The sequence below is a fragment of the Amblyomma mixtum genome, chromosome 2 (genome assembly GCF_055824585.1).
Source record: "Amblyomma mixtum isolate Tamu chromosome 2, ASM5582458v1, whole genome shotgun sequence".
Taxonomy (NCBI): Eukaryota; Metazoa; Arthropoda; class Arachnida; order Ixodida; family Ixodidae; genus Amblyomma; species Amblyomma mixtum.
The window spans coordinates 182,342,255-182,356,012 of NC_143013.1; the positions used below are offsets into that span (position 1 = coordinate 182,342,255).

The following is a 13,758-nucleotide window of genomic DNA, read 5'->3' on the forward strand; positions in this document are numbered from 1 at the left end:
TCAGTGATTTTGGCGTTTCGCTGCTGAGCCTAAGGTGGAGGGGAGGAATCTCGGCTGCGGCGGCTGCATATTGATGGGTATGATGCTCTAAAATGCCCCTAAGCAGGGCGCGCTGAACAACACCGTCTGGTACAAATAAATCCACAGCCTTCGATTGTAGCGTCTCGCACAGCCCGAGCGTCGTTCAGAGACGCTAAACCTTATTTTTCATAACATTTACATGACACATCTATTATTTGTCCCGTAGAAAATACTTCAAAATGCATAAAATACACAGACAACAAGTAGTAAAGTGTTTGTTGTCCGCATTCCTGCCCGGATACGGACATCTATTTAATTCTATTTACCCATTTTTCATTTTACCTGTTTCGTATAACTTTATTGGTTGCTATACAGATTCAAGGTCGGCAACTTAGGTGATGGTGCAGATCCTACGAATTTCTTTTCGGGGTGTTTTAGGATCCATGTATGGCAGGATGAAGCTGTCCATGTAGTGAGAGACCTTGGAAAAGTACAAAGGCGAGTCGGAGGCATCTCCGCAGGTCCACGGGCCACCGGTCACGATGCCAAACAGGGTCCACGTTCTGTTCCTTTGGTGCACAACCGGACCACCACTGTCGCCCTTGAAAACCGAAACGGGAAAGCACCTCGTCGAAATCAAAAACAATGTTAGTATTCTAGGTGTGACTTTTTGAGCTAAGCAAAGGTGAAGACCACCTTGCTTACGAAGATGGATGCCATGCCACACTGGCAGCAGTGAGAGCATTTATTTTTACGGAGCCATTCATTCGCTCTCATGAACCTTAAGCTTCAGCGCTGGGCGTCTCTAGTAGCCAGCAGACAGAAACGACACCCAATGAACACGCGAGGAACGAAACCTGAAATCACACCCAGACAGAGCAATCACTTCCAGCTGACATTGCGAATGACATATATAGACGGATTGTTTGGACCTACCAGAAGGCTACTTTATTATTACTCTATTTCCTATGCATATCACCTTAACAATATTGGCAGCGTTTGGGGGCGCCCTTCTAGATCATTTAGGGATCCAGGACGAACATCCAGCACCCATTCTTGGCTGATAGTATCGCTCTGAGCTAACAAAATATTTTAGCATCCGTGTTCAATGCGGAGAAAAGCTAATGGGTTCACATATTACGGACTTAGGACGTACTGCCAGTGCCGCTGTGAATCGTTCGCGGGAACTGAACAGAAAAAACAATAGAGAGGTCCTTCACTGAGGCGTTTTTTTTTCATCGTAAAATTTTCATTTACTGACATCGCTGGTGCTGTTGTCAAGCTACGGGTTGGTTGTTATTTGCAACGCAACACCGATGCTGGAGAAGTAGAGCTTAATAAGAGATTCTGAGAGACCATAAAAAGGGAAGCTCGTCTATAAATCTTCTGTTTCAGGGCTTTTTCCCGCATTTTCCCGCGCTCGATGTGGATTAGTGGCTAGAGTGCTCAGCCGGGAATCTAAAGGTCGCCAGTTCGACAGCAGGTGCTGATGCGGCGATTTTTTTCTCGTATTTCTTATTGCCTTCCAATCATTTCACACATGTATCCACGAGTTACAAAGTAAATCGTAATGATGCCGCCATGGCTCCCAAAATTTCAAAAATGCGCACCCATATTGCCGATATCGCCCTAATGACCACTACCGCCCATATGAACCCTACCGCCCAAATGACCCCTACCGCGCATGTCCCATATCGCCCATATGGCCAATGTACATGAAAACCATATCCATATGGGGCTTTTTCACACGGTCGCTCGTGGGAATATTACATTGAAGGGTCTCCATAAGTCTCTAATCTACACAATCTATGTAGAATGACATGAATGACGCTGCAAAATTTGTTAAAGTTCCAAAAAAGTGAAGCAGTAAGGGTCTTTCTGATATTTAAGGCCTATACTGCTGCCGATTTATGAAGGGTTGCTCTGTTTCAGCATAATAATTCATTACACAAGGAAACATCCTATTTGTAGATGTGACCTGCAACAAAACCACCTGCATTCCTTCTAAAAAAAAAAGGGAATTCATGCAAGTATTGCTCCGATAAGAAGCGCAGCTTGTTGCTAACAGCGCGAGGAGGGGATGACACAAATACCAAAACAAGTGCGTGTGTTGTCTTTTTTTGTGTGTCCTGTCTTCGCGCTGTTACCACCATGATCTCGAACCAGACAGCCCAACACACCAGTATTCTGAAAAATATCGGCAGTAGTGCCAAGTTTATGTCATTCAGCTTTATAAGGTACAAAGGCACTCACAAAGCAGGACGATCCGAATGTATGGCTTCCGCACATAACATCAGGATTCACATGTGAGCATTTCTCATCCAGAAGCTCTTCGGTCATGGCTTGCTTTAGTTCAGCAGACTTTTGGAGGATTCTTGTTCCTGCAGTTCGAGAATGACGACTAAAGTAAGTGGCGTGTTCTTTTAGAGACATTTTTCCTGCTTCCTGTGGACAGTAACCTTTTATAGAAGCATAAATAAAAATGCTTTTCAGAAGTCTAGAATTTTAAGACATCGCAGTCTTGGTTACAGGCACAAAATTGAAGCCAAGGGCGTTCTAGCTGCTTCCATGCACATATGAACTCCATCTGCAACTGTGAAGTATAGTACACGCTTCAATGATTAGACAGTTTTGTAATGTAAAGCAGGGCAAGTTTTTGTTATCCCCACACTTTACGAAACGTACTTTGAACAGAGGATTTAGGTGACCTCTCTTGTATTAAACGCCTTATCGTGTCAATGCAAATGATCTCATGGCTTTACGCAGAAAAGGATATGTGCCGAGGGATAAAGAGACATTTTTGGGGTCTTCACATACCCTTCGATGTATTTGAAAAAATGGCACCGGACATTTCAGATTGAGTACAGTTCACAACAAGACTGCACGTGCGCCATTAGACGAGCCACATTACTGCGAACACGTGGGGAACTTCGAGAAGGAACTGCGCTCTTACTTGTGGTAGCACCCCAGCCAGTGACGTAAAGCTTGGATCCCGCAGGCAGTTCTTCTTTATGATTAGGCAGGCACACTGGAGATATGGTATTCGTGAAGTTCACACTCTCTCGAAGTTTTACGATCGCAATGTCTCTAATGTTTGCCTGGAAGTCGAAAAGAGAAAAGGGGTTGCTATATGTGTAGTGAAACGTCGCAGCACTGTACAATTTTTTGGACATAGTTTGCACAAGTGGCGCAGAAAATACAAACGCAGGTTCCATCAGGGGCACCCAAGCCTGCTACAAGTTACCGCTCATCTATCTACCAACCATCCAATGGCAGACCTATTTTTTCCAAAGCACCTACTGGGTTTATCTCGTATTCTTGGCAAATTAAGGCGAGCATCGTCCAGAAACAGCGAAGAACGTGGGGCTAAAAATGAAGGTGGTCTTAAGCGCAAACTTCCGTACACGTACATTTCCAATCGAACAGTAACCAGCACATCCCCCCCCCCCTCTTTCCCCAGCGGGATTCGAACCACCGCCGGAGCAAACCTAGCTGTGTCATTGCCCACCATCTATTACCACTTGCCTATTTCCGTATTCTATAGGTGATTTCGAAAGTAGTATTTTTTACACCTGTTTATCCAGTGGACAAGGTTATATGCACAGAGTATTACAATGCAGGCAACTAGTACTCCCACTTCTAGGCTCAACCGCACGCTGGAGGGGCGGTTCTCTCTCCGGGAGCACTGACTTCTAGAGATCGAACTACCTTTGCGCAAATAAAATCCATCACCATCATCAGAAGCTTAACAGAAAAGAGAACTACGCAGACATAGCCCAGCTACAAGGCTAGCAAGAAGAGATGACACATAACAGTGGAAGGCAATCCGATGGAAAGACGCTACTGTTCAAGGCCTTTCAACTGGAGGATCATTTCACAATAATTTTTTCCCCTACAACATATTTTAGGCTATCCAAGAATGGTGAAATGCTGTTTGTTAAAATTGGTTGTCTGCCGTTCACTCCTTTAACTTGTCCGTATTCGCCATGTTGCATTCGTAAGCTTTGCGCTTCGAAACAGCGACGCCAACGATGCACTGTTTGCATTTAAAAGAGACGACTGATGGTGGCTACTTTTCAGTTTTGGAAGCGGCTAGGGAGTCTTTGCGCGATTTCCAAAACTAAGAATAAAATCAGGCGCAGGCGGTGGCCCATGAAGCAACCACGGACCAGGTGCCGAGCCTGGCTAATATGTATGAGGCATCCAATAGTGGGATCCGCATTTCCTGCAACACATTTCATTTTTACACCGGCGCATCATGAGCCATAGAAATACTGAACACACCAAAGCTAACTTAAAAACTCAAATCAGCGTGTTCAGCTCACCGTCAATCAAAAGTAGCTTCCAAACTTTAGTATGCATATCAAGGTGGATAGGTGGCTTGCAAGTAAGCTCTTAGTAGGCAGTCAGTGGCTGTAGAAATTATGAGAGGGCAGAGAGAAACAACCAAACGCTCGGAACAGGTGCCGAAAGAAGGCAGTTTTTCTATGAAAGCATTTTGCAGTAGTTGAACTGCTTCAATTCATAGCGTTTAATATGACTTCTCCTAAACTATGGATGCCTGAAATTAACAGGTTTAGGTTTATGGGGGTTTAACGTCCCAAAGCGACTAAGGCTATGAGCGACGCCGTAGTGGAGGGCGGCGGAAATTTCGACCACCTGGAGTTCTTTAACGTGCACTGACATCGCACAGTACACGGGGCTATAGAATTTCTCCTCCAAAGAAATTCTAGCCGCCGCGGCCGAGATCGAACCCGCGTCTTTTGGGTCAGCAGCCGAACACCATAACCGCTGAGCCACCGCGGCGTTATGAAATTAACAGGATTATACTGAGTGTGCTAAGAGTGGGAAAGCGAAAGCCTTACCCTTTCCTCTCTTTCTCACTCCATTTTCATCGTTGATTTTTCATTCATTTTTTTTCATTCTATTTGTTTTTGTTTTCTCTTTGATTTATTTTGTTTTCTTTCGTGTCTCTTTGGATTTTAGTTATTTGTATTTATTTTATTTTTGCCCTATTATTTTATTTATCGTTTTTAACCGCTATCATCCACATCACTATCAACATCACCATTATAGACTATTTGCACCTCGCAGTTTATCCATTTGAGACCAGATTACGCCACAAGTGCGCTCCGAACATGGCGCATTACGGGTCTCGTAAGTCGCCGGCGTGTAAGCCTCGACGCAGCAGTGGAAATGTTGCTGGTGGCTGCCGAATGTGTTCTTCCTACAAAAATATGAAAAGGCAGAGAAAATGCGTGCTCTGTGGTGGATTGCAAGAACTGACATAGAGTTAAAGATGCGGGATGCAATCGTTTGCGAGCTTCAGGGAACCGAACTGCGAAAGGACGTAGTTCCCCTGTTCGCGCCCGTTCACCATCCACCCTTCTCGTACGGGCGAACGCAACAAACACGCACGCCGGCGCTAGATAGTCAATACAGTAAGAAAGGTTTCGATCTTGGCAAATCTGCGAGGGTCAGTGCACAACGTAACCGCATGAACAGGCTGTTCCGCCACCGAAACCGTCACTTCGTGCTTTCATTTGCTGTACATTGTGCTTAAACTCTATTGCTCGTAAGTTAAGTTGGCAGCTATTCATAAAAGGAGCGCCCGAGGCCGAATTAGGTACGAAAAAAAAAAGACGACTTACGCTCCTACATACCGCTAATGCATATTCTGCACTGCATAGCCGTGCCAGCGGACAACGCTTGCCCTCAATCCGTGTGTTGCACGCCGTCTTGGTGCTACTGTTGAACTTCGCTCGGTTTTCGTGGACTACAATCGGAATAAAGCATTTGCGTTACGGCTGCCGTGCTCGGTGGTTGCTACTTCCTCACGGTCCATGCGAGGCAGTCTCTAAAACTGACTCCGGCTGACTACTTACAACCAATGAGACCTCCAGCATTTTCATGTCCGCACATCGAACATAGAGCATACCAGAATTTTATACGTAAGGCTGACATAATTGTGAGCTTCGTGTAGCATTAGCGCGTTGCCATGCGTGCGTTATAACAATTATATCGCGGAATCCTTGGAAACGATTGCAGGCGAGCTTGTAAACTCTGCCTTCTGCGCCATAAAGTGAAACAAGCTCCTCCCGAAACTAAACGTTCAGCCTACACACCATTACTAAGACCAGTGCTTGAGTACGCATCTACAGTAATGGACCCTTACACCAAAACTAACATTGATGCACTAGAAAGAATTCAGCGTAAGATTTACTTTTTTCCAAGTACCGTATGGCAGATTCCCTGACAGCTCTAATGAACAAAATAACATTCGGACGCTGGAAATGAGAAGAAAAATCCAACGGCTCAGATTTCTATTCCTTCTTAAAAATAACCTCCGCGCTGTGTCTCCGAGCTTTATGTCACGCCAATGACGGCACGCCGAAGGCGACGTCGTCACGCTGGCTCTCTAACTCCCTACAATGCGAGAACTAACGTCTTTAAATACTCTTTTTTTCCGCGCACTATTACAGATTAGAACTATTTCCATCAGTCGCTACTAACCAGTATTGATTCTATTCAGTATTTGAATTACTGACATTATCATGGTGTTGTGAATTATATATCCATTTCTATCTCTGCAATATTGTTCTTTTACTTCACTCATATTGTATTTATGACTCATTTGTACATATGTTCTCTGCAGTATTTGTGTTGGGAATTTTTTTATTATGTTAGCTAACCATCCTTTTCCGTGATTTGTTCTACAGCTGGTTGACTGGTTTGGTATTCTATGCACTATTTATAAATCTTTTCTATATCTCTGCTTGTATTGTTCCGTTGCATTATTGTTATTTGTACGCCCCTCCTCCTTTGGCCACTCCAAGGCCGGGAGATAAACTGTAGGCCTGCAAAGCCTAAAAATAAATAAATAAAATAAATAAATTGTGAAGGCTGCTTGATGCATGGTACTGCATACATGATTAGGTAACATTTAGGTGTCTATTTATTTTTGTCGCCTTTCTATGTTTAGCAAACCAGTAGAAAATATTTTAGGTTTCATAGGGACCTTTAGCAGGTCGTAAATAAATGCGTACGATGTGAATACGAGTGTTTTAGACCGGTGTCTGCCTGCATGTACGAAATACGACAACGACCTGTGCTGCCGCAGAAGCATTAAACCTTGCCGTGTTAGATAATAACAGTAAAAAAAATTAAGCCTTTTCCGGATGCGAAGACAACCATTCAGGTGATCGACCCGTTGCCTCGAACAAGCGGAGAACTCCGCGACCTGCATCCTGATCACGTTTTCACGCCTAAAGTAATCAAATAAAGGTGCTCACATGTTCTTCGAAGCTTTGTACCAACCACAATGTCGTATTCCCACTCCTTAACAGTCGTATTAGTCTGAACACTGCCTGTCAGAACCGAAACATCTGACGTAGCAGCCGTCACGACGACGAGCCCGCCGAGCCGTTAGGAGGCGTGTAATGGCGACGTGATAACGCGATCTAGGATGGCAGATTCCATGATACGGCGGTGTAAAGCGTCTATACCAAATATCACTATCGTTGTCATTATCACTATCATTTCTGCAGGGCCAGCGGTGGCTCAGTGGTTATGGCGCTCGGCTGATAACCAGAAAGAGGCGGGTTTGATCCCGGCCGCGGCAGTCAAATGGCGATGAAGGCAAAATTCTAGAGGCGCGTATACAGTGCGATGTCAGTGCACGTTAAAGAACCAAAGTTCGTAGAAATTTCCGAAACCCTTCACCACAGCAACACTCATAGCCGCAGTCGCTTTGGGACGTTAAACCCACATCAATCATCAACCATCAGTTGCTATCATGGTCACTATCACTATCTATCTATAGCACTAACTATCACTATCGGCAGCTGCCATTATCACCATCTTTCACAATTTTTACTACCTGTTTACTAACTATCACTACTATCAATACATATATTAGGACGCCCAAGATGAGGCTTTGCCTGTTTTGCGTGGTGGACATCGCTGGCTACACAGGTGAAGAGAACGAGGTGGATGCGTTTGGGCCTCGACTCGGGGTATGCGCCATTAAAGGTGCAGTGAAGACGAAATCTGTACTCGTCTTTTTGCCACGGAAACTCGATCTACACGTTCCGAGCATTCTTAGAAACTGCGATTTATTAACCTGTGTGGCCGATTTCCCATATTAAATCGGATTAACGTTCGGCCCCCGCCTTTCTTTTTAATTTTCCCCGTACGGTGGGCGGAGTCGACCAACGCGTAGAATGCGTTTCAGCCAGCTGCGTATAGGCTTTGCTTTCGCTTTATTTTGTTTTTTTATTTTTCTGTGAATAAACAGTTCCAGTCGCAGATAATATAGCCGCAAAATAAGCCCGCAGAAATAAAAATACGCGGGGACTATTTGCTACTACAGATTACTGCGTATTACTCCGCCGATGGCAGAGCGACAAGCCTCCACGGAGCTGGCTGGAACGCACTCCACGAGTATATATTGACTCCGCCCACCATGCCGGTAGAATTAAAAAAAAGAAAGGCGGGAGTCGGACGTTAATCTGAATTAATTAGGGAAATCGGCGACACAGGGCAATAAATCAAGGTTTCTAAGAATGCTCGGAACGTGTAGATTGAGTTCCCGCAGCAAAAAGACGAGTTCAGATACCCCTTCACTGCACCTTTAAGCCGGAGGACATCATCACCAAGCGGGCCCAGCTGGTTTTAGTTACCCGCCTTGGTTGTAATATACACCGGTCGTAATATCTTGGTGGAGGTGCGAGGTACACAGGTCCCCTGAAGATGGATCCCCAGCTTCAACTTCTGCGGAGTCGTCGCCTTGCTTTTCTGCCCTTGATGTCCCGGACGGCGACGCCCCGAGGTCTGTGCGCAGCAGTTCATGGCAGCATTACTGGGAGCTACGATCGTTGCCGGGCTGAACCAGCGACGACGTGGATGAAAGGCGCACCCACTAGCAACGGGTGAGTCGCTACAATAAGCGGGACTCCTCCGCCCGGCGTGCCAACATCGTCTTTACCCTAATGGACCGGCCCTAACGCGGTATGACCACCAACAGGATTATTTCACGCCATCGGACCGCTTTCTAGAGGTAGTACAGAAATGCGGCGGCGACTCTGCCACGAAGAAGAAGCGGGCTTAACAAGCCCTTGCGCAAGGGGCTCCGCTGCCCGATGAGACATGTACGAAGAACATTGAGAAAATCGTAAATTTGTGCAAGGTCGTCTCTCCTCGCACGAGAGGAGAGGACAAAGTTAGCCCATTTCTTAAAGGATTCGCTGAAGACATCTATGATCTTCTTAATGACAAAACAAGCCTAGAGTCCTTGTCTGATGTCGTCCAGCACTGCCGAACGTTTGAGACATTAAAAATGCGTCCCATCACAACGAAATTCAAGCTTTTGGCCGGAGTGACGACGGTGGCACCTGTTGACAGAACATCGTCATGCGATCTGGCTTGCATGATCCACCAGATCTTCCGCAAAGTGTCGACCCAGTCGATGGAACTCACTTGAAATTCCTCACCGCTCCCTCCTCAGTATCCCAAGCGCCCCCCCCCCCCCCCCCTCCGAGGGCTGCGGCCGAGAAACATACCGCGATCACCCCCGGAGCACCAACCCGCTTTTACCAGCACACGCCGGCCACATATGACGTGAACTTTCGCCCCAATTCTTCTCACGATGACTACTTGCAGGGGCCGCCTTCTCCTGGACCCTCTTTTGTGTGTTACCGCTGCGGTCAGTTCGGTCACATCCTGCGATTTTGTCCCCGCCGCGAACCATCCCGTTTCGGCTCCTCAAAATATCTTCAGCGGCCAGATTACTAATCTGTTTCTTCTCGGTGCCCATACAAACCCGCCTGCATCCGCCAACCCATGGCTGAAAGAAATGCGGAATCATTCGCCGGCATGAAAGAGAAGTGTGACACCGCCTCCAGCTTCCCGCACTCTATCACCCCGACATCCCTCCTCCTCGCCTACGCCGGAAAACTAGTCGGCGCGAACGATGGGGGTGAGGTCGCTGGAAGTCTTCCAGCCGCCGAAAGAGATGCCCCTACCTGTAGTTATCTTTCAGAACAAAGTGTATAGGCTAGTGGACGGAGTACCTGCTAAGGCTTTAGTTGATACCAGTCCTACTGTTTTCGTTGAGTGCTGCGTTTAGGTGTCTCTTCGGATGTAAAGTTTTGTTTCGGTGGGACAAAACTGTCCAGTTTTTGGTCTCTGTGGCAAACCTTGCCTGCAACTGCAGTGTGTACTGCGACGGTTTCCTTCAGTGATCAAGTGTTCAGCGCGGAAATGGCGGTGCCCGCCCGATCGACGCACGACGTAATTCTTTGGCTCGAGTTTATGCAGATGTGTAGCGTTAACGTCGACAGTCACACCGGTGAGCTTGTTGAGGATTTGCGGGGTCGCAGCGGAGCACCAGAGCAAGATGACCAGCGTGGCAGGCTTCTAGTTCCGAACTGCCCCTGCCGGGCGTGCGCTCCGAGCACGCGCTGTCCATCTTTATTTTCTTCTAGCGCGCGCTGTAACGCCGATCTCAGCGCCGGCGCTTTATAGCGTCGCCGGACGCTATAGGGCCCCCGCCTAGAAGGAACGGCGAAATGCACGCGCCGACGGGCAGAGATGGAGTACTCGGAGATGGAGATGGAGATGTAGGGTCCGGTAAGTTCATGTCAGGTTCCGGGAAGAGCCGTCGGGTAGAGTGCGCGGGCTCAGGTGGACGAGCCTGGCTGCTGCGCAATGGGCTAATGATGCCGGGTGCCGAGCTGACAATTGACATGGGGGCAGGGGAGGCCATGGTCGGGCCGTCACCGACTGTAGTGCTGCCCGCTGACACAAGTGTCATCAGTGTTGAAATGTTGCAGCTGATGTCAATGGGGATCTGACGCGCCGTGTACGCGGTCACAAGCACAGGAGCGGCCGAAACGGCTCCATGGACTGACAGCAGCTGTGGTGTGACCGTCGACATAACGGCGACAGCTTTGACGATGCCAGAAGAAGTTTCTGGGCTCAATGTCAGGTGCTTGGGTGAAGCGGGAGTGACAGTCCCGAGCAACTGGCCAGTGCTGATGCGCGTGTGGGCATGGTCGGCTGTGGGTGGCTGCAAGAAGGCAGTGGCAGTGACAGGCCGTGGAGCTGAGACTGCTACATCAGACGGCTGGCTGACAGCAAGAGACACGGTGGATGGGCAGTTGCCGCACTACTTTGTGTGGGTAGCTCTGCATTCGTTGCTGAAGATGGCTGAAGTCAGACACCAAAGCAGACGCTTTCTGCGACAGTGTCGAGCGTCCAGGGTAGGACACCGAGAAGCGGTTGACAGTACTGAAGGCTTGGGGTGGGGCCTCTTGGGCAGGCGTTGTGGCCGCCTGGGTAGTAGGGCTGGTATCTGACAGATGCTGCGGTGCCGGTAATCTCACTTCGCCCTTAGCACGATCGCTCAGGCCAGTGACTGACGGCTTTGGCGGAATGAGCGATGAGGCGGCAGGGGATCTTTCGGTTGGCAGCGATGCTACGCAGTAGGTTACAGAAGATGGCGGAATGGGGCACTCGTCGAGGAAGAGCTCTACTGACGGCGGCACTATTGCAGATGAGAGAAGTGTGCCGTAGACGCTGTATCGTCCTTATTGGAGGCGGTATGGCCGGAGGCGTTGAACAAGATGGCGCGAGGTGCATCTGTCGCTGAGTTCGTTGACGTGAGAAACCGCGGTGGGCCAGGCACCTCAACGAGCTGCTGAGGGAAAGACTGCGGACTTGGGGCCGTGGAGTCGTCGCACAGTGCTGCTAGCGTGTCCGGAGTAGCAGGATATGCTGTCGGAAGCGATGTGGCAGCGTCTGGTGCGGTCGGTGCTAAAGAAGCTGGGCCGGAGACGCTGGACTGGAGTGGCGGCGAGGCGGCGAGGGGCTGGAGACGCTGCCCGCGAGAGAACGCGAAGGGACGCATGCCATATCGGCTCCGTCAAGTGTAGCTAATTCTTGGGGCGCATCAATTCGGCCTCTCTTAAAATTTGAGCGAGCGGATTTCTAACATCACCAGGACTCTGGAGCCACCAAATTTCACCAGGTGGGCCCAATTTTCGCATTGCTAGGGGCGATTTCCACTTTGCCGCGAGGAGTGGACGCTTCGCCTAACGGCTGCGTCGCTCCCGCGGCGGTGACACCCTCGCTACATCTCAAGATGGCTTCTCAAGCCCCTCTAAGGGGCTATTACCCTTCCGAAATGGCCTGGACGACTGTTCCGGCTACCCAACCTGAAGCTCCTGCGGAACCTGCGCGCTTCGAGCACGAGGAGCTCTTCCAACTCGTCAACCGGCGCTGCAGAGCCGGCTCCAACAAGCAGGCTGCCACATCGCCGGCCTCCCAAGCTACGCAGCAAGGCCTCACGCACGGGCCTGCCTCATCACTTAGAAAACAAGCTCAGTCGCGTCTGTGGAAGCCCCGTCCTATGCCACAGATGCATCCTGAAGATTACGTGGTCATCCTCAAGCCCAGGGTCACCGCCGACCTGCGGAATACCTTCCGACGTGGTGACTTGGGCAAAGCTCTAAACGCACACCTCGGCATCTCTGCTTCTGAGAACATTCTCAACATCGTCCCTGCCTGGGAGCAGAATCTTCTCGTTGTAGGAGTACGGAATCCGCACCTCGCCGATCGCCTCATCGGCGAAATCAGCTTGACCACAAGCAAAGGCACCCTGCCCGTACACGGGCATTTGAAACAAACTGGAGACGTATGCCGTGGCGTCATCGGAGGCATCGCCGACGACAAAACAAGCGCAGCGCTCACCGCCCAAATTGTCTGGAGAGGCGGGCAGATTGCAAGCATTCGCCGCCTTGGAAAATCATCCATCGCGGTGATCACCTTTGTGGGAAAGGTGGTCCCGCGGTACGTCCACTACAACGGGGAACTTACCCCCGTCCGAGAATACAAGCGAACCGTGCCCACCTGTGTAAAGTGTGGTACTGTGGGACACCGCACGGACACTTGCCCCGCGCCGAATTCGTCTAAGTGTGGCCTTTGCGGCCAAAATGTGACTGTGACGCAGGATGGCCCTGCGCCACACGAGTGCAACCCGACATGTGCAATCTGTGGACTAGCCCACCCCAGAGGCTCGAAAGATTGTACGGCAAAATTCCGTCGACTTCACCTTGCCGGTGTCAAGCCCTCTCGACATGGAGGATTCGAAAAGCCAGAGTCTGGAAACAGACAAGATCCCACCACCGGCGGAGCTAATGGCGGCGCGGTACATGGCAATAACGCCACCGGCTCGCGCGAGGAAAACGTCAACGCGGCTTCCTCATCTCCCGGACAGAAGACAACGGGAGAGAAGAAGAGAAAGAAGAAAAACAAGAAGAAAAAGCAGGCAACGCCACCGCCCCCTAGCGGAGACTACGCCAAGCACTTTCCCGGCCTCAAACCAAGTGGCGCTGCCGGAGCCCGGGCCCCGACGCAGCAACAACACACTCAGGTGAGCAGCTGGGCAGGGGTTGCTTCCTCTCCTCCCTCCCCCCTCGCCCACTTCCCCCTCCTCGGCTTACGGCGTAGATGTCGAAAGCCGCAGACAAAATGAGCAGCTTAGAGCACAGATCGGGCAACTGCTCGCCAAAATTCTAAATTTGGAAGAAAAGCTAACTGCCGCGACGGGTATCCCGAGTCCCGACGCCATGGAGAGTGAGCCCGAACTGCCGCCCGCGTTCGCGTCGGCAATGGCCGCGATGGAGGCGCGTCTCACCTCCCAGCTTCAGAAAATGGTAGAAACGGCTATGAACTGCA

The 13,758-nt window shown here is 49.5% G+C and overlaps 1 protein-coding gene across 1 annotated transcript in view; it reads right to left on the reverse strand.

Annotated features, from left to right (window-relative positions):
* Positions 1 to 290: 290 nt before the first annotated feature.
* The window catches only part of LOC149361761 (chymotrypsinogen B-like), a 34,116-nt gene continuing 20,648 nt past the window's right edge, over positions 291 to 13,758 (reverse strand). Inside the window, exons 4-6 of the mRNA XM_089572799.1 lie at positions 2,975 to 3,119; positions 2,275 to 2,402; positions 291 to 622 (exon numbers count right to left, since the gene is read on the reverse strand). Coding sequence (XP_089428925.1) covers positions 413 to 622; positions 2,275 to 2,402; positions 2,975 to 3,119 — 483 coding nt within the window. The 3' untranslated portion in view covers positions 291 to 412. The remainder of the gene's footprint in view (positions 623 to 2,274; positions 2,403 to 2,974; positions 3,120 to 13,758) is intronic.